Raw genomic sequence first — 21898 nt, 5'->3', positions numbered from 1 at the left:
TATAGTCTGAAAAATACAGTAATTAAACTAACAATAACACAGAGCCATGGCGGCGCAGTGGTTAAATGCAGCACTGCAGGCTACTACAGCTGACTGCAGTTCTGCAGTTCGGCTGTTCAAATCTCACCGGCTCAGGGTTGACTCAGCCTTCCATCCTTCCGAGGTGGATAAAATGAGGACCCGGATTGTTGTTGGGGGCAATATGCTGACTCTGTAAACCGCTTAGAGAGGGCTGAAAGCCCTATGAAGCGGTATATAAGTCTAACTGCTATTGCTATTGCTAATAATAGCTCTAAATATGTTGTCCAACTGAGTGCCCATTTGGAAAGAAACTTTTTCAGGACCTTCCTGACTGTCAAGAGTGAATGGGTTGAGCATCCGTCTGAGGGCAGTGTGATCCACAAAGTGAAGGCAACCACAAAGAACGCCAGACTTCTAGCCTAGAGGTCTCCAAACCTGGCAGCTGTAAGATTTGTGGACTTCAACTTTCAGAATTTGTGGGGCTGGCTGAGGAATTCAGAGAGTTGAAGTCCACAAGTCATAAAGTTGCCAACTTTGGAGATACCTCTTCTAGTCCATGCCTCTGTCACCTCCTGAGGAGGGGAATCTTATGAGGGGAACCTATATGGTTTTTACAGGAAATTATTAATACTTTGAATTGGGTCCGGACTGGAGGCAAGGTGGCACAGTGGTTAAAGTGCAGTACTGCAGGCTACTTCTGCTGCCTGCAATTTGGCAGTTCACATCTCACCAGGCTGACTCAGCCTTCCATCCTTCCAAGGTGGGTAAAATGAGGACCCAGATTATTTTTTGGGTGGGGGCAATATGCTGACTCTGTAAACTGCTTATAGAGGGATGTAAAACACTGTAAAGCGGTATGTAAGTGCTAAGCGCTATTGCTATTGCTACTAACTACCCCAAAACAGAAGCTATTTCTACAGGGATTTCCCTATCAGTATTTTGAGCAATGCATTCTGTACCAGTTGTGTTATTAGCATCATGATTAAACATGTGAATTCATCCCAGTCCTAAAATACATAAATCTGCTAAGAGCTAATCAGCTACATTAGTGGTCTCCAACCTTGGCAACTTTAAGACCTGTGGACTTCAACTCCCAGAGTTCCTCAGCCAGCAAAGCTGGCTGAGGAACTCTGGGAGTTGAAGTCCACAAGTCTTATTTAGTTGCCAAGGTGGAGACCACTGCTGTAGGCTACTTCTGCTGCCTGCCAGCTGCTGCAATTTCACAGTTTGAATCTCACCACACTCAAGGTTGACTCAGCCTTCCATCCTTCCAAGATCAGTAAAATGAGGACCCAGATTGTTTGGGGGGGGGGGGGGGGAAAACAGCAAAGCTGGCTGAGGAACTCTGGGAGTTGAAGTCCACAAGTCTTAAAGTTGCCAAGGTTGGAGACCACTGAGCTACATAAATCGAGATCAGCTACATGAATAAAAAATAAGAAATGCCACGCACACGACGTCCTTTCCATAGAAAGGGTTAGTCAGATAGGATATGGAGCATAAGCTTTTCATGCTTATCTTAAATGAGTTTTCAGTCAAAACAAACTAAAATCTGATTTCTTCAGGTATGTTTTCGCATACCTCCCCCCCCCCCCCCAAATGATTTTGTTTGGAAAATACATTACAAGAAATAGTTTGTTTCCTATAGTTGAACGCTATGATTTATGTGAAAGCAGTTTTTCAAATCTCCCTGAAGTTTCTATTCGTGGTATATTTTCTCATGCTTTGTTTTGAAACATTTGTTAGATCCAGTTTGAATCTGTTTGCCACAAAAAAGTGCAGAGATAAGACAAATTCTCAACTCAGATTGTGAAAAGCCCATCTCTTATAGAATGTTTAGTCAGACTTAAAATGTCTTACTATCCAGTATAGTTTAATCCAAGATAACCAAGTACAGGTTTCCAATTATAAAGCTCTTTTCAAGACCCCCAAATCTATTCTAATATATTCTGAAAGTTAAGTTAAACTTTTCTCTATTCATATCAATTGAGACAAGTATGTAACTGAAACTTGGAAAACTTACAGATCTGTATAGTGCATGGTCTTATTTCCTTTCCTTTTTGCATGCTAGATTACATCTTACACGCTTTGTGAAGGACAAAACAATACCGCACCATCAATAAGGAAAGCTGGTTTTTGCAGATCGAAGTACAATTTAGTTTCCTAGTTTTGCAAACAGAACCAATGAGCAAGCACGTTTTCCACCCTGAAATAGAGCCAATGAACTCTGAAGGTCTGAAAAGTCTTACAAATATATAAGCAGCCAAGAAATCTGTCTTATATTTAAAACTGAGCCAAAAAGCCTACTCCTCTATATTGCAATACCTTTTACTAATCAACAGCTATTCACTTTTGGCTGGATGAAGTCAAAAAGCTATTTATAGGCCTCCAAGACAAAGTTGCTCTGCATTGTAAGTAGATCCCCGCGCCAAGGATTTTGACATGCAAGACAAATGTCAGTGTCTTCTACTCAGTGGGAGTCTCTCCCTCTGCTTTTATACACAATAATGTTTCATTGTGGTGGGCCAGAAATGCCAAAAAATATTCACAAGCATGCCATTGACTGCAAATCTCAAATGACATTCATCTTAGGTTGGCAACTCAACCATTTTGGTCTTTGAGAAGACATCCAAGTCAGTCCTTCTGTGATAGCACTTAACTGACTTTCCATCTGTACGTTAAGGAAGGAAGGGAGGGGAAAGACTGCAGATGCATCTTAGGTGAACAAGTTAAGAAGTCAGGAAAATAAAGAATATTCTTTGACAGAAACGTGGCATCTACCACCTCAATTCTGGCAGGGTCCTAGGGGAAGAAATTTGAAATAAAACAAAATGAAGGCATAGAAAAAATACCTTTGTTTTGATATAGTTCACTTTCCTAATTAGATACCAATACAAAGTTTAAGCTGATGATGTCTAAAAAAATCCTGAAACACTATACAAGCCATGGGTGTAGAGCTGAAATCTACATCGAGCAACACGACAATTAGATTTGCAAGTTACATTAACGGTTTGTTGTTTAAACCACAATTGGCTGGATTCAGTTATCGTGCTATGCCACAGAATGTGGGTTCCAAACCATAATGACTGGATTTATATAACATGTGCAACCAAAACCAAATAAGCCAAATTGTAAATTAGCATCCTGTGTGAACACAGCAGTGGTTGTTGATCAAATCACAATAATGGTGTTCATAAATGACACTATACCCAATGTTGATAATCTACACCTCCCAGAAGCCCAGTTAGCATAGACAGTAATACTATGAATTGCAGTTCACCAGCACCTTATGGGCCTCAGACTGCACAGATATGCCCTATGCTAAAATGTCAGCATCCAGTTACCAGTAGTGGCAGTACATTAAAATCCATTTATTGTTTGCTCCTTCCAAACAATTAACATTTAGGAGAATGTTACCAATGAACCTGAAGATACGATTTAAGCATTGTGGCCGAGTTCAATTATCTCATCCTTTAAAAAAATAGACGATCACTGACTATTACAGGATTTGGTGGCAATTGACTGTTTCCCTACTTTCAGGAGGTCAAAAAAGACAATGCTTGGGTGTGTGTGCCTGTCTCTGGGTGTGGATGGGTGTCTTTTCCTGTGGTAGGCCAGGCCCTTTGGAATGGTCTCCTGTTTGAGATCAGATATGTTCCTAAACTAAATAAGGTAAGTTCAATTTTTTGAAACCCACCACTGGTCCTTGGATATGATTATTCTACACTATTATGCTCATATTTATAAAACTCAGGGCCTCTGTGAAAGGTAAGGATGACTACTGCGTTTGTGGTGCAATCAGAACATTGCGTGTGTTGAAGTTGTTTTAACGCAAACCAAAGATGCCTTTTAAAAAACAAGTTTACATCATATTCTTATGCATGCCAGTGCTGTGTGTGAGGTAATTTAAGGTGGTTCTGACAAGTGTTGTCGGCATCTTCATATCCGGTCACATGGGTGGCAAGCCACTCCCATCCGGTCACATGGGTGGCAAGCCACTCCCACAAAGGAGGCCACACCCAGAGAGTAGGTTCGAACAATTTTTGAAACCCACCACTGTATTATACGCTTTATACTTTTTAGTCCTTTTGTGAATTTTTGCATTTGGCTTCTGTTGTATTTGTAAACCTCCAAAAGTATGTTAAATCTCTGGGAGGGTAGGGGACAAATGCATAAGTACGTAAATAAACCCATTATTCCACATTGGTGATTTTCTTTTTAAAAAAATCTGTTCTGATCCGATTGCTAATCAACTGAGGAAGAAAAACCATCAGTTGTTTCTATAAACCGTTTTATAAACCACCAACATGTTTGCTGTGTTACACAGATAATCCTTGATTTACTATCACAACTAAGCCCAGAATTTCTATTGCTAACCAAGGCAGTTGTTAAGCGAGTTTTGCCCCGTTTTACAACCTTTCTTGCTACACTGCTATTAAGTGAACTTCCCTTTGACTTTATTGTGTAGATAAAAATGTAAGCATGAAGAATCATACTTAGAAATATGTATCTGGACATTAAAATTCAAACAGCTAGAATTTGTCAAAGGAAGTTTAACATTGAATTCATAAATATGCCAAAAGTTAATTATATGATGTTGATAGTCTATCAATTACTAAATAGACAGAAATCTATTAATTCCATTATTGTAGCCAGAAAATTAAACAAAGACCAAAATAATTAATACCCTTATAGCAATAGTTCTTTGAATTACAATTTCAAATGAAAAAATAGATCAAAATCGTAAGTATGGCTTTAAAATAATTAGAAAGCATGACAGATTAATTTCAAAATTGAATAACATAGTTAACTCAAAAAGTTAGTTAATACTGCCACCTAGTGTATGTTAAATATACATCAATTATACAAACATTATTATTCACTGTCATTATTTTATTCCATTGGTGAGCAGCCATTTTTAAATACAAGCTATAAATTAAACAATTATGTTGTCAAAACACAAATTAAAATCTGCAAAATACCAAACAAGATAAATTAAAAAAAATGTTTTAGATAATGGTTGTAAGTTAAAGAACATAAAGCAAATAATACCTAAATGCAGCATGTAAAGCATTATGTCAAATGTTGGCAATGGTTAGAAATTCAATAATATATGGCAAAAACATTGTAGAAATTATGAGAGGCATTATTTATGCATTACAGTCTCCTTCTGAGAAAGCAAGCATGCTTTTAACTCTACCCTAATGTCTTCCTGACATCCAATTATTTTTTATTCTGAGCTGTCTGCAAAGCAATCTTGGTGATCAGCTGTTAGTTAGCAAGAAGAGGAAGAAAATATTTCATTATCTCAAACAGTTTAAGAACGATGTAATTTGTTTGCAAGAAACTCATATCAAGTCAATTGATCAAAAATATTTGATCAACTCAAAACTTGGTCAACATTTTGCAGCTTCTGCTATGGAAAAGAAGAATGGTATAGTTGTATACTTAAGAAAAGATATGAAAGCTGAATTAATAGAAGCAGATCCCTTCGGAAGATATATTGCTTTAGACTTAATCTTAGAAGGGAAAAAGACATTACTTTTGGGAATTTATGCTCCCAATCAACAGCAAGATAGATTCTATAGAAATCTTCATGCTAAATTAGTACAGTGGGACTATAGTTCCTGTATACTATTGGGTGACTGGAATGGAGTGATAGATACTAAGAGAGATAAGAAGATTTCCCGCCTAAATACCAAGATGCGAGCAAAGTTACCCAAATCTTTCTTTGACATTATGGATGATTTTGAATTGAGAGATATTTGGCGAGAAAGAAATGCAGAGGAATGTGACTTCACTTTCTTCTCGGACAGGCATCAATCCCTCTCAAGGATTGATTTTATTCTAACCACTAATGATTTGCTTTCTAGGGTCAAGAAAACAAAGATTGCAGCTAGGGTCCTTTCGGACCACAACCCAGTTTGGATGGAGTTGGGAAGGGTAGTGCAGGCAAGAAGGTCTTGGAGATTGAACGAAAACTTATTTAGATATGAAAAGTATATTAATGATTGTAAAAAATTACTATCTGAATATTTTGTTTTGAATATGAATAAGGGTACATCTATGGAATTTGTATGGGACGCAAGCAAAGCGTATATGAGAGGAGTTTTGATGAATATAAATAAAACACATAGAAATAAGCAAGGGTTAAAACGAACAGAACTGGAAGAGGAAATTAAGAGAAAAGAGCTGGAGTTAACAATGAACCCAGACGATACAAAGGTTAAGGAAGCTATTAACATATTAAAATCTCAATTTGACATGTTGATCTCTGACCAGGTGGCTACTAATCTATTATATGCAAAACACAATACTTTTTGCAATGCAAACAAACCTGGCAGATGGTTAGCTTATCAGATTAGGAAAAAAAGGAAAACTCGAAATATATCTAAACTGATTTACAGAGGGAAGGAGGTATTTCAACAGGAAGAGATTCAAAAGGCTTTCTGGGAATTTTTTACAGAACTGTATAAAGGGGATAAAATTAATGGTTTAGACATAGACAAATATTTAGACAAAGAGAAAATACCTTCAGTTAGAGAAGAACACAGGCAAAAATTGAATCAACCAATAACCTCGGGGGAAATCCTGCAGGTAATTAAGCAATTAAAGTCAGGGAAAGCACCAGGTACAGATGGCTTGACAGCGGTTTACTATAAAAACTTACAGTTAGAAATGGTAGAACCTCTTAGAGAATTATTTAATATGATTCAAACGGAAGGTAAAGTCCCTCCATCTTGGAAGACAGCGTTTATATCTTTGATACCCAAAGAAGATCAAGATACTACTCAACCCAAAAATTATAGACCTATTTCATTACTGAATGTAGATTATAAAATTTTTACTAAAATATTAGCAAATAGGTTAATGTTGGTCACTCAACAATTGATACATACGGACCAAACAGGTTTTATACAAGGGAGGCAGATGAAAAGTAATGTTAGATTAATTATTAATGCATTAGAATATTTGGGAAAGAACAACCAGATCCCTGCTGCGTTTATATTTTTGGATGCTGAGAAGGCCTTTGATCGAGTTAACTGGCAATTTCTGTTGAAGATACTGCAAAAAATGCAGATAGGAGATAATTTTTTACAGTCAATTAAAGCAATATACCAACAGCAAACAGCACAAATCATAGTCAATGGAAGTCTAACAGACTCTTTTCAAATTGGAAAAGGTACAAGACAGGGCTGTCCTTTGTCCCCATTATTGTTTATTATAACTTTGGAAGTATTGTTGAATAAAATACGGGGCTTGGATGGTTTAAAAGGGATCAAGATTAGGCAGCAAGAATATAGAGTCCGCGCTTTTGCGGATGATTTGGTCATAATATTGGAACAACCGCAGGAATCTAGTATGGTTTTAATGAATATGATTAATCAATATGGTCAAGTGTCGGGCTTTAAAATAAACTTAGGAAAAACCAAAATATTAGCTATAAATATGAATATTAAACAAAAGGAAGAATTAGGAGTGATGCTAGGATGTGAGGTAGTTAAAAAAGTCAAATATCTTGGAGTTAACATTTTAACTTCAAATGGGAAATTATATAAGCATAATTATGAACCACTTTGGCATAGCATACAGACAGAGATGAAAAAATGGGAGAAATTGCACTTATCTTTGCTGGGTAGGATAGCGGCAGTGAAAATGAACATTCTACCAAAATTTTTATTTCTCTTCCAAATGTTACCTATACTTAAAAAAGATGCGAACCTTTTAGAATGGCAGAAGGGTATCAACAAATTTGTGTGGGCAGGAAAGAAGCCGAGGGTAAAGATGAAAATAATGCAAGATGTACGTGAGAGAGGAGGATTGAAACTACCTAATTTAAAACTATATTATGATGCAGTGGTATTACCTGTAATTAGTGATTGGATTCACTTAACCAATGATAGAATATTGAACATTGAGGGACATGATCTGGTATTTGGTTGGCATGCTTACCTGTTATTCAACAAAAAATTGGATAAGAACTTTAAAAGTCATATTTTAAGAAATGCTTTATTGCGGGTCTGGAAAAAATACCAATATAAATTAAATGACAAGATACCCATGTGGGCAATTCCTAGACACGCAATTGAAAATATGAATACAGCACAAAAACAGGACAGAATTACCTACAGACAGCTTCTTACCTCGGAAAGGGGGGTATTACAATTAAAATCTTTAGAGGTATTAAAAGAGGAGAAGGTAGTTCAAACATGGTTCCAGTATGGGCAATTACAGGCTAGGTGGAAAATAGATCAAAAAATTGGTTTTATTCAAGTTGAGGATAATCTGCTTAAACAAATAAGAGATCAAAGCTTAATGCATATAAAGAGGATATATAATGTATTAATACAGATGGATTCGGAAACAGAATTAGTTAAAGATTGTATGATAAAATGGGCTCAAAATATTGAGGAACCAATAATGTTGGATACATGGGAAAGAATCTGGGTAAGAAATGTGAAATTTACACAAGCTCAAAATCTGAGAGAAAATTTTTACAAGATGTTCTATAGATGGCATTTAGATCCTAAAAAGTTGGCTTCTATGTATCCGAATGTACAGCCTAAATGTTGGAGGTGTGGTTCTCTCGATGCTACATATTATCATATATGGTGGACCTGCCAAAAGGTTAAGGCATTTTGGATAAAAATATGGTGGGTCATGCAAAATGTTTTTAAAAGAAGGATAAAGTTTAGTCCTCAGTTATTTTTACTAGGTATATGTACTGACTTTACAGTGGTAGAGACCAATTTGATTCTGCACCTGATAACTGCAGCAAGACTGTTGGTGGCGCAATATTGGAAGAAGGAAGACTTGCCTACAATTCAAGAATGGACATTGAAAGTAACAAACTTAGCTGAAATGGCTAAAATATCGGCATATCTCAAAGATCATTCAAATGAGAGATATAAACGAGACTGGAAAAAATGGATTGACTATATACAAAATAAATACGGGACTAAGAAATTCCAGTTAGCCTATGCTTAAGATCAGAAATGATTTAAACTGTTAAAAGTCAGTTCAGTAAGAAGAAGCTAAGGTCAATCTAGAATGTCATTAATTTCTTTATTTCTTTTTTCTCAATAGATTTTAGACTGTGTTAGTTAAAAATCCATACCGTGTACGGGTTCTGGGAAGTCGGGGGGGGGGAAGGAGGAGGGGGGTGGGGGGTGGAGGGAGGGAGGGGTACACACATCAAAAAAAAATTGTACTTCAATGTCTTAATGATTGACAAATGATGACATATTTGTGTTTTTTTTAAAGAAAAATAAAAAAGTTCAATTAGCAAGATATTATATTTATTTACTGTAACGCATTTAACCCCTTATTTTTCCTTGGGAGTCCAAGGCTGCTATAAAATTCATGTTTTAAAAGTATTAAAGCATTAAATATAAAAATATAAAAATATGAACTGCAATAAAATATTTCAAACCTTTTGGAAATATATTTAAATAGGAAATTATATATTACATGTTTGATCAGTGAATAGATAACGTTTCCCCAAACCTTCCAGTCTATGACATTAAGATTTTCCTTCATTGCCTAGGCTTGTATTCGCCAATAAGACTTTATTAATATACCTGTAAATTAAGCAAGTCTACTTGATCTGCAATAGCGTGACTTATATAAGCAACTGAAAATGGATTTATAAAGGAAACCTCAAAATCTGCCCCACCTGAACTACTAAACATGCCTATTACAGGGCTAGGTTGCTGCCGGCATTACTGCCAGTTTGGTGCGCGCATGCACATTTGCACAAAAATAGGTCTGCCCATGTGGAAAACGTTAAAAAAAGAAAATAAATTTGTGCAATGAAAATTGTTCTGCGCATACGCAGAACCAAAAATCAAGATGGCGCCACCGTATGAGAACTGGTTTGGGAGCGTGGCAGACTTGGGTCGCTGCCGCTTCCAGCGACCCAGGGTGCCAAACCGCTATCGGTTCGGCCAAACTAGTCCGAACCGGTAGGAACCCACCTCTGGTCTATTAGCTGACCAATGAAAATAATTCCAGTTACTTAAGGAACTATTTTACTTTATCAATTTATTTTTTAAATAAGCATGGAAAAATCTGTACTCTGAAAATAATATAAATGAGCAAATGTAAAGAAAACATCATATTTAAATCTCATTTTAAAAATAAAATCTTTGAAAGAAATACAACATGTTCAACTCATTACCTGTTATACCGTATCCATAAGCGGCTAGCTGTCCAGCCATGTATTCGCCATCTGAACTATTATGGGAACATCCCCATGTACGTATCCAAATTTTCTGTATACCGGGAATCACACTGCCAAGTTTAAAGACACAAACATAGTAAATTTCCCCACGATAGAAAAACTTTCTCCAGCAGTGATTACAGATACAGAGGAACTCACAAACCCTAAAATACCACACACACACCCTCTGAGAGGGAAAGTATTGCAATGCTTAGGCAATATACATACATAAAGTAAAAATATTAATAGCAGGTCTTAATGAAAGACATTTGCTCTTGATTTTGACAAAACGACAATAACACTACAAAAAAATAGAAGAAGATGGCTGAAATCAGGGATTTACGCATTTCCTGTTCCATGCAGCATTCTAATATTCTCTGGCTGACCCTAAACATATTTTTTTTAATTAAAAGGTTTTTTATTTTTATTTTTCAAAACAGACACAACACAAAAAATCCTCTTTCTTTACATACTGTAGAAAGTGTATCAGTTGGTTACAAAAAATTTCCGTGCGTTTTTTTCACAGTCACCCATGATTCATATTAATTCTAGTATTTTAAATCAAATATATTTGTACATATTACCATCATCCTACCCCCATTTTCGTTTGACTGTAATTGTTTAAACTTCCATCATAAAACATACCAAAACTCAAGGCATAACCACATACTGGCATCACATTGGCTATTTCTAGTATCCCAATAACACTATTCCTTATGGCCTATTCTAGCTAAACATCAATAACATTTGGTAACAAATGTTTCTAATCTTCCTTTCCAAATCAGTTTACAATTTACATCCAATTTCCCCATGTTGTACCCATACCTATATATACATTGTTATCATTATCTCTCCTTTTTTTGACTATATCCATTATCATAATTTAGTTCTTTTTTACTAATCTTTATATGTAACCAAACCATTTCTTATCTTCCTTTCATAGGTACCATTCAATATTCATATCCAATTACTACTTGTTATACCAATACATATGTATACATTATTATCATTTTCAATTGTTTATTTAACCATATCTATCGTCACTAAATTTCACTAAGTCCAACTAGTTTTAGATTAAACACTTTCATCTATCAGCATGTATCTTTCCAGGAGCAAAACAGTCTCATGTCTTCTGCCATTTGTGGCATCAGTCCTCTAATCGTCTCCTTAATCAAGTTTGTATGGACTCTTCTTTGCAACTCATTGTTTATTGATTCTCTCATGTAATTTTCCTTAATCAACTTGTCTTTAGTTGTCAGTGTTGTTATCAATGATGTTACTAATAAAATTTCTCCCTTTAAGTCCATAAGTTCTTTTATTTTTTCTTCTTCGGTGTCTTGCCATCTAGGGTAGGGTTCCCATCCATCTAGTTCCCTTTTCCATATTCCACTTTTTCCATTTCCAGACAGAAACCATTCACCAGAGATGTCAGCAGATTTGATTTCTTTGTAGTCATTTTTCTCTTTATTACTTAGGACTCTGCCCTCTATTTTCCCCATTTGATAAGCATCTCCATCCCTTTCATCATATTTTTTCTGTTAGGTGCTCTAATTTTTCAAACATTTTCTCAAATGTATTTGATAGTTTCTGTATTGCAAACATTATCTCTTGCAAGCTGACAGTTTCTTTCTGTTGTTGGAAATAAGCCATTGTTTCCAGCTGTTAAAACACTTCTGCTCTGACTTGGAAGATTTTTACAAGGTTACACCTAGGTTCATTATGAGATCTCTGGTTAAGGATATACTTCAAAGGAACATTTGTAAAAACAAATGGTGCTTTACTTCTTATCACTTTCTATAAACAAACTGTGGGACTTTAAAGTTCCAGACCAGGATAATCAGTAGTGAAAGTAAAAGTATTTTGTTTTCAATACTCAAGTTTCCAGTCTTCAAGTAGCAGTGTTCTCTCTTTGTTGTTACAAATGTTGCAATTCTCTTTGTTTTTTTTGTATCTTTTAATATTCCAAGTTAAAAAAAAAGTCAAATTCCTACATGAAATAGAGAAGAAAGAGTAAAAGACACATGTAGTGATGAATAAGAAGTTTAGTCCGTAGGTTGTGAAAATAATAGTAAAAATAGTAGAAAACTTGATCCATTCATTTCAAATGGTTTGCATAAATGCCATCCATGAAAATAACGTTTAAAAATTAAGATAATACACTGAACAAAACCATCCAAAGCTTAATTCCGCCGCTTATTGCTTTTATTCTTAGATTTAAATTAGCTTTTAAGTTTTTTATAGGCAGGCTCTTTTAAAATGGATAAAAATTCCTGACCAGCTGTAAACACTTTCTCTTCCGCTTCCTTCCATTTTGGAGCCGTCCCTACTTCGTCAGTCTGGGGGCTGAGCTTTTAACGCCAGCTCAGAGACCTTCTCCTGCATCAATCAGGGACTTTGCGATGTCCCTGTGACCAGCAGAACGTAGTCTTCCTGTTCACCATCTCTACGGGACGGTTTAGATCCAATTGGACCACCCAGTGATAAAAGTATTGGCAGCGATCTCGGAGCATCGAGATCGGGCAACCATTTCGTAGCGACGTAGGCTCCTCCTCTCGCCTAAACATAATTTTGATAGCATATTAAAAATTAAAAATAATGTGCAATAGTTTGTGAGCTTTGTTAAGTCCCATTTCTTTGATGTTGCCATGTTCTGCATGTCTTTGCAGCTTTGTTTTTATGAATGGTGCCATCAGCGACTAGATGTCCTGTAATCTACTCTTCATAAATATTATTAGTATTCAGAAATGTCCTCGGCTCTTCCTCAGTAGCATGTGGCTTCTCATCTGACCTGAAGTTCCCATAATCTGATATGATATTGTCAATCATTTTATCTTGTCAGGCCCTGTGGTTTTCTTGGTAAAATATAGGAATGATTTACCATTGCAGTATGAAGTGATGCCTCTGTCATTGTCACTAAACTTCCCCCAGCACCTTTCTGATACAGGTACCCGCTTGCTTTAGTTGGGAAACTAGCTGATCTTCACATTTTGGGTAACTCTACTTGGAGTATGCACTCCTAGAATACATGGCATTTTTCACTCATCCTTCCCAGGAACAGAGAACCTACCCCTGCAAAGAGACAGTATAGCAAGACTTGTAGATAAAGATAACAGTTAAGTCTCCATTTTTTTAGTTCTGCTTTTAGTGTCCTGCTGAACAGAATAATCTCTATCACCATTATAACCTTCTATCTAGCTTCAGTCTTTCAGATTCCTTATTCCCACATGTCTTTCATCCCCTGAAAGTTGATCGAAGGTAAAAGCAGAATTATCTATGCTAAACACAGTTCAATCTAACGCAAATTAAAGGTACTGTACTTTGAGGAGGCCCTTGGTGCTCTCCGAGCTTGCTTGTTTTTCTTGCAAATGTTTCATTACCCTAACTAGGTCACATCATCAGTGCTAGTGATGTTACTAGCCCTGATGATGTTACCTAGTTAGGGTAAATGACATGTCTGCAAGCAAACAAGCAAACTCAGAGAGGACTAAGGACCGCCTCATTACCCGAGCCTCAAATATTCTCTTTTATTTTGCGTGACCCGTCAAAACCGCACTTGACTAAGCCGCGCCCGATTAAACCGCGTCGCTGATGTCATCAACAGGGTGACAACAGCCAGCGCGGAGAAGGAAGGGCGCTTTAAATAGCGCTTTGAAAGCAAGCCGATTCAACTTAAGGTAAGGGTTAGGTTTAGGGTTAGGTTTAGGGTTAGGTTAAGGGTTAGGGTTAGGTTTAGGGTTAGGTTAAGGGTTAGGTTAAGGGTTAGGATTAGGTTTAGAGTTAGGTTAAGGGTTAGGTTTAGGGTTAGGGTTAGGTTTAGGGTTAGGTTAAGAGTTAGGACTAGGTTTAGGGTTAGGTTAAGAGTTAGGTTTAGGGTTAGATTAAGGGTTAGGTTTAGGATTAGGTTTAGGGGGTTAGGTTTAGGGGTTAATTTTAGGTTTAGGGTTTACAGCGTGCTTCTGTCTCCACGCTGTTGTTGCCCTGTTGATGACATCAGCGACGCGGTTTAGTCGGGCGCGGTTTTGTGGTGGAACCTTATTTTGTGCTTTGTATGGTAAAATCTTACTTCAAATTATAAAAAAGGTAAATATGTACCTATCTCTAGGGGGAGGATCATCCACTTCCACGTTCTTTTGTGACTGGCGTTTTCGCACTTTAGGAATAATGTTTTTTCTACTGAACTGACGATCAAAGGGCTTTGGATCTTCTGCCGACACAATATCTTCAATGTCTTCAAGGCAAAGGTCACCAGCAGCAATCATTTTATCTGGGAGATAGAAATATGTGGCAGAAAAGCATAAAACAAGGTTTCTGATCCTTGTAACAGTAGCACACAACTATTCACACACACACACACATATACCCCTCCCACAAACTCTGCAAGGATAACAGATCATTCTAAAGAGCAAAGAGCAGCAACCATTTGTAGGTCTCCAGCAAAAGCCGCGATAATGTCACACATACATCACGATATCATTTCCCAAAGGGTACAAATTATGCAATTTGGATCAATTGAACCATAATGCAAATTGCATACAGCACCTAGTGACCTGTCATGTCCCGCCCCTCCTGAAAACCACCTGTTCATTCATGTCAGAAAGTTAAAATAAGAATAAATGAAACCACGGTTTCAGCTAACAAGATCATTCAGGGAAAGCCGAACTAATCTCAAAGTAATAGAAAAAAATCACCCATACTGAAACTTGGCACCATATTTTAAGAATATGAAGATCTACAGCCTGTTATGTTCTGGACTAGCTAGGACCAATACATTTCAAACCACTGTTTGCTTCTACTATATACCGTGTTTCCCCGAAAATAAGACAGGGTGTTATTTTCTTTTGACCCATAAAATAAGCACTTGGCCTTATTTTCGGGGAGATCTTATTATTTTTGTGGTGCAGGAGGCTGTGAGTATGGTCACCTCATGGCAGCTGCTATGTTGCGCGTCACTGGGCCTGCTGCTCTTTTTGTGATGGCCATTAGCATGACAGAAAGGGCACGGTGGCTAGGGTTTCGGGAGCAGCCATTAGATAAGGGCATGTGGGGTACATCGGGCATGTTCCCCCCTCCCTTCCCTCCCTCCACCCTTGCCTCCTCACCTCGTGTTGTTTACATGGCAAAGAACTAACAAGAGGAAATGTCTGAGCATACGTTTAAATATTTTTGGGGAGGGCTTATTTTCAGGGGAAGACTTATTTTAGCGCATGCGCTCAAAAGCCTGACTGGGCTTATTATCTGGGGAGGGCTTATTTTCAGGGAAACAGGGTAGCTATCAGCAATAGTTTTACAAATACACAGAGGGTGCTTTTGCCTAACACACTAAAAAAAATGGTGGGCGAGCCACATTTCCTCAGGCAGGGCTTTCTTATTTACTTACTTACTTACTTACTTACTTACTTACTTACTTACTTACTTACTTACTTTTTACTTACTTACTTACTTACTTACTTACTTACTTACTTACTTACTTTATTTATTTATTTATTTATTTATTTATTTATTTGGTTTGTATGCCGCCCACTCTCAAGAGACTCAGGGCGGCTTACAGATAAAAAAGGAAGGGGGAACATACAAAACATTAAAAAAACAACATTAAAATTCCACAATATTCATAGCTTAGAATGGGGCTGGATAAATCAACAGCCCCAGGCCTGCCGGAACAGCCAGGTCTTGGTCGCTTTGCGGAAGGCCGGAAGGGTAGTAAGGGTCCGGATCTCCCCGGGAAGATCGTTCCATAGGGCCGGAGCAGCTACAGAGAAGGCCCTCCCCCGGGAAGTCGCCAGTCAACATTGACCGGCAGATGGAATCCGGAGGAGGCCTAGTCTCTGAGATCTTATGGGTCTCTGGGAGGTAAATGGCAGGAGGCGGTCTCTCAGGTAGCCAGTCCTATACCATGTAGGGCTTTAAAAGTAACGACTTTCTTAGTCCGATGAAAGCATGATAGGAGCCTTGCCGGGTCTGGCCTAGTTAGGAGACTCTCTTTCATGGTATCAGCCCTTCAAGGTTGACCAAACCACAACACCAAAGTCACGCAGGACAATACTACAGGAAGTTCTTGACTTACGATCATAATTGAGCCCAGAATTTCTGTTGCTAAGCAAGATAGTTTTGCCCCCATTAACAATTATTTTTTGGCAAAGTTGTTAAGTGAATCACAGCAATTGTTAAGTTAGTAGCTTCACACTTAACAGTTGTCAAGTGAATCTGGCTTCCCCATCGACTCTGCTTGTCGAAAGGTCACAAAAAGTGGTTACAAGACCCAGGGATACTGCAACCAGCTGCCAAGTGTACAAATTTTGATCACAGGACCACGGGGCTACTGCAACAGTTGTAAGTGTGAAAACTGTCGTCAGTCACGTTTTTCAGTGCTGAACTTTGAACGGTCACTAAATGAATGTTTGTAAATTGAGGGCTATCTGTATTTTTATTTGAAAATTACAGTAAGAGAAACTTGCAAGTCTGAATGCATTTCCCTTCTTCCTCCCTTTATCTACATGAGAACTAGGGAGGCTCTTGCCTGAGGTGCTTTCTCAGGTTACAGTTCTGCCCCAGACTCAGGTTTCTTTTATCTGACCCACTGTCTTGGTAAGCGGCTCTTCTTCCTGTCCCATAAGGTCATTCTTTCTGCCCATTACACATGGTGATCCACCAGAGACATCTAAGAAACCCACTTATACCACAAGAATTTGAAGTTGTGATTTTCAATCTGATCGATTTGGGGGATATGCAAAATATTCTTAATGCACCTCTATCAATTTTATAGAAAATCATCCCCCCTGGAAGTCCCCAAAACTCAATATTGCCATCACTCTCATGCTCTCTATAGCATTCAAAACAGGCTAAAGTAATTAGAAATTGCCAATGCCTACACTTACTTATATCAAAGTTATTATAAAATTTCATGTATGTATGTATGTATGTATGTATGTATGTATGTATGTATACACACACACATATACACAGTATTTAGTAGGACACACACACAGAAACACACACATACATATATATATTTAGTAGGCCACGTGTTGACAAACTCTGATATATATCAACATGTGACCTACTAAATGTTTTGGACTAAATTTCAACAATTCCTGACAATTATTCAGGCTGGCTATGAGTCTCAGAACTTGTCATTCAAAAGCTACGGGATTCAGTATTTATAATCCTAGCTGAATGAACAATTGTACTTGCCAACAGGTACTAGATACAGTCACTGGGAGACAGGTGGCATAGAAATGTTAAAATAAAAATAAAAACAGCAGCTGCAAGTAGGAAAATAAATGATACTGTGAATTGCTGTTCAGGACAAGAATCAAATATTGTTTTCCAAATAGCTAAATGACAATCATATCGAAACAAAATGCAATATCACTGATAGTATCTTCTAATAAAACCTTACCTTAATATTGGTGGGTATTGGGATCTTTCAGCATTTTTTCCTGAAAGGAACAGAAAATTGTTAACAGTGATCATCTATATCACCAAAGAGAAATAAACAGAAGCCTCATTTTGATATTATTGGCAAAGGGAAACGTCTCTGGAGAATGCTTTTCCAAAGCCTTTACAGCCTCCAAAAACCGTGTGAGATCATGGCCCTCTCACACAGCTTCTGGTGGTCCAGAGGCCATGCAAAGAATACAGCCCAATCTTGCACAGCCTTTGCAGCTTCTGAAAATTAAGTAAAATGGGGCACGCTTTCAAAAATAATTCTTGAGAGTCGGTGAATACTGGTGTTCCACCCAAAACATTGAGGTGTAGCACCATTGATACATATGGCATAGGTTCACCATCATTGGCCTATTATGTGAATACTTTACTTTTAAAAGTATTTTAAATACTTATTCAAAGCACATTTATGTGTCCTGAGAACCTTTTGCTTTTGGGAAATTCAAAATCTCAAATAAATCCAAAACAACTAGTACTTTTTCCTTCAAAGTGAGTTATAAGAATTAAAGTTACAAAAAGAAAACTTAGAATAGATTCTGAATAAATGAATATGTGAACAAAAATATGTTTTTAAAAACACCTTAAGATAAATATGTGCTCCTAGCCATATTTTAGGTGCAACTTACTGAAACATTATTCTGTGTCTGGTTTCAGGTTTTTTTTATTTTTTTAGTCAACCAGTGTATTTTGTGAGATAATTTCCCTCTTTTATGATTCTTTCCTCTCAATATAAATATTTAGAACATGTTAGATATTATGTTATTGTCAATGTTTTTATCATATGTACTGTATTGGATTATTTTGAATTTTTTGGAAAGAAACTTTCTTTTTTTAAAATCAATTGTTTAATAAATGTTTTAAAACTACAAAATAATAATCACACTGCAAGTGTGGATATGAATAATTGGTATCTTTTTTAACTTTTTATTTTCTATAATGTCTCAGTATGTGGAGGTTATCTTTAGATACGGCATCAATGCATTCTGAAAGTGCACTCTTAGAAACATATTGTTTGCTTTTACATACAAATATTTTTCCCACTCATTCATTTCTGATTATCAGTAATTGCTTGGACACATCCCTGCAGTTTTCTTGACAAATTTTATCGGAACTGGTTTGGCACTGCTTCCTTCCTGAGATAAAAATATTGGCCCAAGTCACTCAGCCAGCATTAATTTAAGTATCTTCAGTTATGTCTATTTTAAGACATTTTAAAACAAATCACATCACTGATTACCTCCCCTTTTCACGTTATTACTTTATTTATCTGCTTCTCTAGGATAAGGGAACTGAAATATTTACATTGAATTTTGTGACCTTCAGTTGGCTTAACATATAGTTTTTAAATGGATTTGTGAATCACTTTCCTACAGTAGTTTATTTATTCATTCATTCACTCTATTTATAAATCAGTGAATCAATAGAGTCATGGAGGTTTACAAAACAGTCAGCGAACCTAATACTTAAAACTTTTACAGTAATTATCAGTAGCTTTTAGACTTTTAAAAGGGATGGAACAAGTCTTAAACCCATATTAAACTTTAGCTCTCATTCAGCATACAACGGCACCAACTAAAAAAATGTTATAACTCACAGCTTGCAACTTGGGCAAAATCCTCTTTACTCTAACTCCTGCATCCCAGTCATACATAGTACAGAAAAGCCACACTCACATACCTGTCAAAAACATAGGGAAGGAGTGTACACCAATAAGCTATGGTGGGTGCATTTTGCACAAACCTGTCACAACCCCGCTGTTTATATCATGAGCCTGACATCCGTTGACACAACAAATGGAGCCAATTTCATTTTCTGATAAACAGCTTGACTGATTGGTGTAATTGACAAGTTTCTGGGTTTTTGTTGGCCATTTCAGTACAAACTATAGTGACTTGACTAGAATTAGAATCAATGAGAGCAGAAGTGGGGAAAGGCTGAGTCCACCTCTCTGTGTCCACTGGATAATGAAAAGTGAAGGGGGAAAAAGGAAAGGAAAGATATGCAGTACTGTAGGCCAGTGGTCTCCAACCTTGGCAACTTTAAGACCTGTGGACTTCAACTCCCAGAGTTCCTCAGCCAGCTTTGAAGTCCACAGGTCTTAAAGTTGCCAAGGTTGGAGACCACTGCTGTAGGCTACTTCTGCTGCAATTTGGCAGTTTGAATCTCACCAGGCTCAAGGTTGACTCAGCCTTCCATCCTTCCGAGGTCAGTAAAATGAGGACCCAGATTGTTGTGGGGGCAATAGTCACTCAGCCAGCATTAATTTAAGTATCTTCAGTTATGTCTATTTTAAGACATTTTAAAACAAATCACATAGGGTGACTCTGTAAACTGCTTAGAGAGGGCTATGAAGCAGTATACAAGTCTATTGCTATGCTGCAGCTACTCTAAATAATCATAATTAAATAAAAAAAATAAGCATAATAATCATGACTCGACTCTACTTTCCGTCTTATGGCTGCAATAGAGTGATTGCATGCGAACCGGAGAATTCTGAGAGTTGAAATCCACCCAATTTACAAGTTGCTCAGGGTAACAAACACAGATTTAAAGTGATGAGACCCACCTGTCGTAGATAAGAGGGTATTTTAGAAAAAAATTCATTGCCTTCGCTCCAACATCAATTCCATACATTTCGATTTTCTTTTTTTATATATAAATTTTTATTTTAAACACATAAACACATCAACCAAAACAAACACATGACTTAAAACAACATACGAACAAAAAGTTCCATCATATATCATACAGCAGTTCCGTATCTGTTTCTTTGCAGTTAGTGTTTTCCCTTCTATACATTTCTATCTTACATTCATGGTCTCATTATTCGTTATCCATTTTTATGTACAATTCTATATCTATTTATACTTAGCTATTTATAACCAAATATTGTTTACTTATATTGTGCTTTATATTCTTACTGTCATTTATTCTCTTACCTACAATTATAGGTGTACATTCACATGGTTATTCTTTTTCTTTGCCATTCTTATACTATTGTTATTCCATTTAAAAGGTTATATGGTACAGTTTGGATTGTTTTGTTTACCATCCCTAGCGCCTGTTGTGACACCACCTTATTTTCTCTTTCTTTTCTTTTCTCTCTCCCTTCCTTCTCTACTTCCTTCCTTCCTCCTCTCCTTCTCCTTTTTTCTTCCCTTATCTCTCCCCTACTCTTACCCTCTCTCTTCCCCTTCCTACCCTCTCCATTTCGATTTTCTAATATATCCGATTATATGCCATCAAGTCGTTTGGGATGCCTAGCCCAGTGTTTCTCAACCTTGGCGACTTTAAGTCCTGTGGACTTCAACTCCCAGAATCCCCCAGCCAGCATAGCTGGCTGGGGGATTCTGGGAGTTGAAGTCCACAGGACTTAAAAGTCGCCAAGGTTGAGAAACACTGGCCTAGCCACCTCATAAGATTCTCTCCATCTGCTTGGGAGATAGGGAATGACCCGCTTCGCCACCGATCGGGTGAGATCCCAGAAAGGGATCCCCACCCCACCCCCAAACAGCAAGAAACCAGCGCATCTCATCCACCGGTGGACCGGACCGAAACCCAACCCAATACCGGGCTAAGGTATTCTCCAGCCCACGGGAGACGAAATCTAGGTCCCCTCCCCGACCGGCGGTGCTCTGACAGCGGCGACAACCCTAATAAGCCAAGCGCTTACCTGGAAGGTCCCTAGCTCCGCTCCGAGCAGCCGCACATGCACTGCGCCATGATGTGGCCACGCCCTTTCACGCGTCACGGGAAGACGTTACGACGGTACGGCGGAGGGAACAAAATTAGGCTCGTGTTTTTTTCGCTTCGCGAAAGTCAGCCTTCGAAGTCAGGAACGCTTAACTCTTTCCTCGGGCATCATCTGCGCATCTGTGGAGTCAATGGAAAGGATGGAAAAGGCATCCTCGGGGAGGGGAAAAAACATAAGCTCAGAGCTGAAGAAGCTTCTTGGTTGAGAAGCAAAACGTCTTCTAAGAAAAACCAGAGAGTCCGGGTGCCTCTGGAAAAAGCACCTTTGGGACAACTCTGACTTGGATTGACTGAGAATCTCCATCGACATCAAGTCTCAGGGGAAGAGTTGATTTTTAGGCTGTATTTATCCCTGAGATGCTGGGTTTATCTACAGTATCTGCATATAGCAATAGCAATAGCAGTTAGACTTATATATCGCTTCATAGGGCTTTCAGCCCTCTCTAAGCGGTTTACAGA

General features: G+C 37.6%; 1 protein-coding gene across 1 annotated transcript; it reads right to left on the bottom strand.

Moving 5' to 3' along the window:
• Positions 1 to 1367: 1367 nt before the first annotated feature.
• Positions 1368 to 21435, bottom strand: LOC116512392 (threonylcarbamoyladenosine tRNA methylthiotransferase-like). The gene is made up of 5 exons (XM_032222860.1): positions 21360 to 21435; positions 17640 to 17679; positions 14333 to 14504; positions 10199 to 10311; positions 1368 to 2820 (listed from the first exon to the last, which is right to left on the bottom strand). Exons 3-5 carry the CDS (start codon positions 14497 to 14499, stop codon positions 2804 to 2806), a joined length of 297 nt encoding a protein of 98 aa, XP_032078751.1. The 5' UTR covers positions 14500 to 14504; positions 17640 to 17679; positions 21360 to 21435; the 3' UTR covers positions 1368 to 2803.
• Positions 21436 to 21898: the final 463 nt, after the last annotated feature.

Source organism: Thamnophis elegans, chromosome 8 (assembly GCF_009769535.1).
Source record: "Thamnophis elegans isolate rThaEle1 chromosome 8, rThaEle1.pri, whole genome shotgun sequence".
NCBI lineage: Eukaryota > Metazoa > Chordata > Lepidosauria > Squamata > Colubridae > Thamnophis > Thamnophis elegans.
Note: the sequence above shows the minus strand (reverse complement) of the source record. Positions and strands in the feature narration are given on the sequence as shown.

What these genes read in the sequence shown, in the direction of transcription:
- LOC116512392 (XM_032222860.1), bottom strand. Translation starts at nt 14,499, where the DNA reads ATGATTGCTGCTGGTGACCTTTGCCTTGAAGACATTGAAGATATTGTG. An exon ending in GATCCTCCCCCTAGAGATAG is followed by an intron (nt 10,312 to 14,332) that starts GTACATATTTAC and finishes TAAACTTGGCAG; the next exon opens with TGTGATTCCCGGTATACAGA.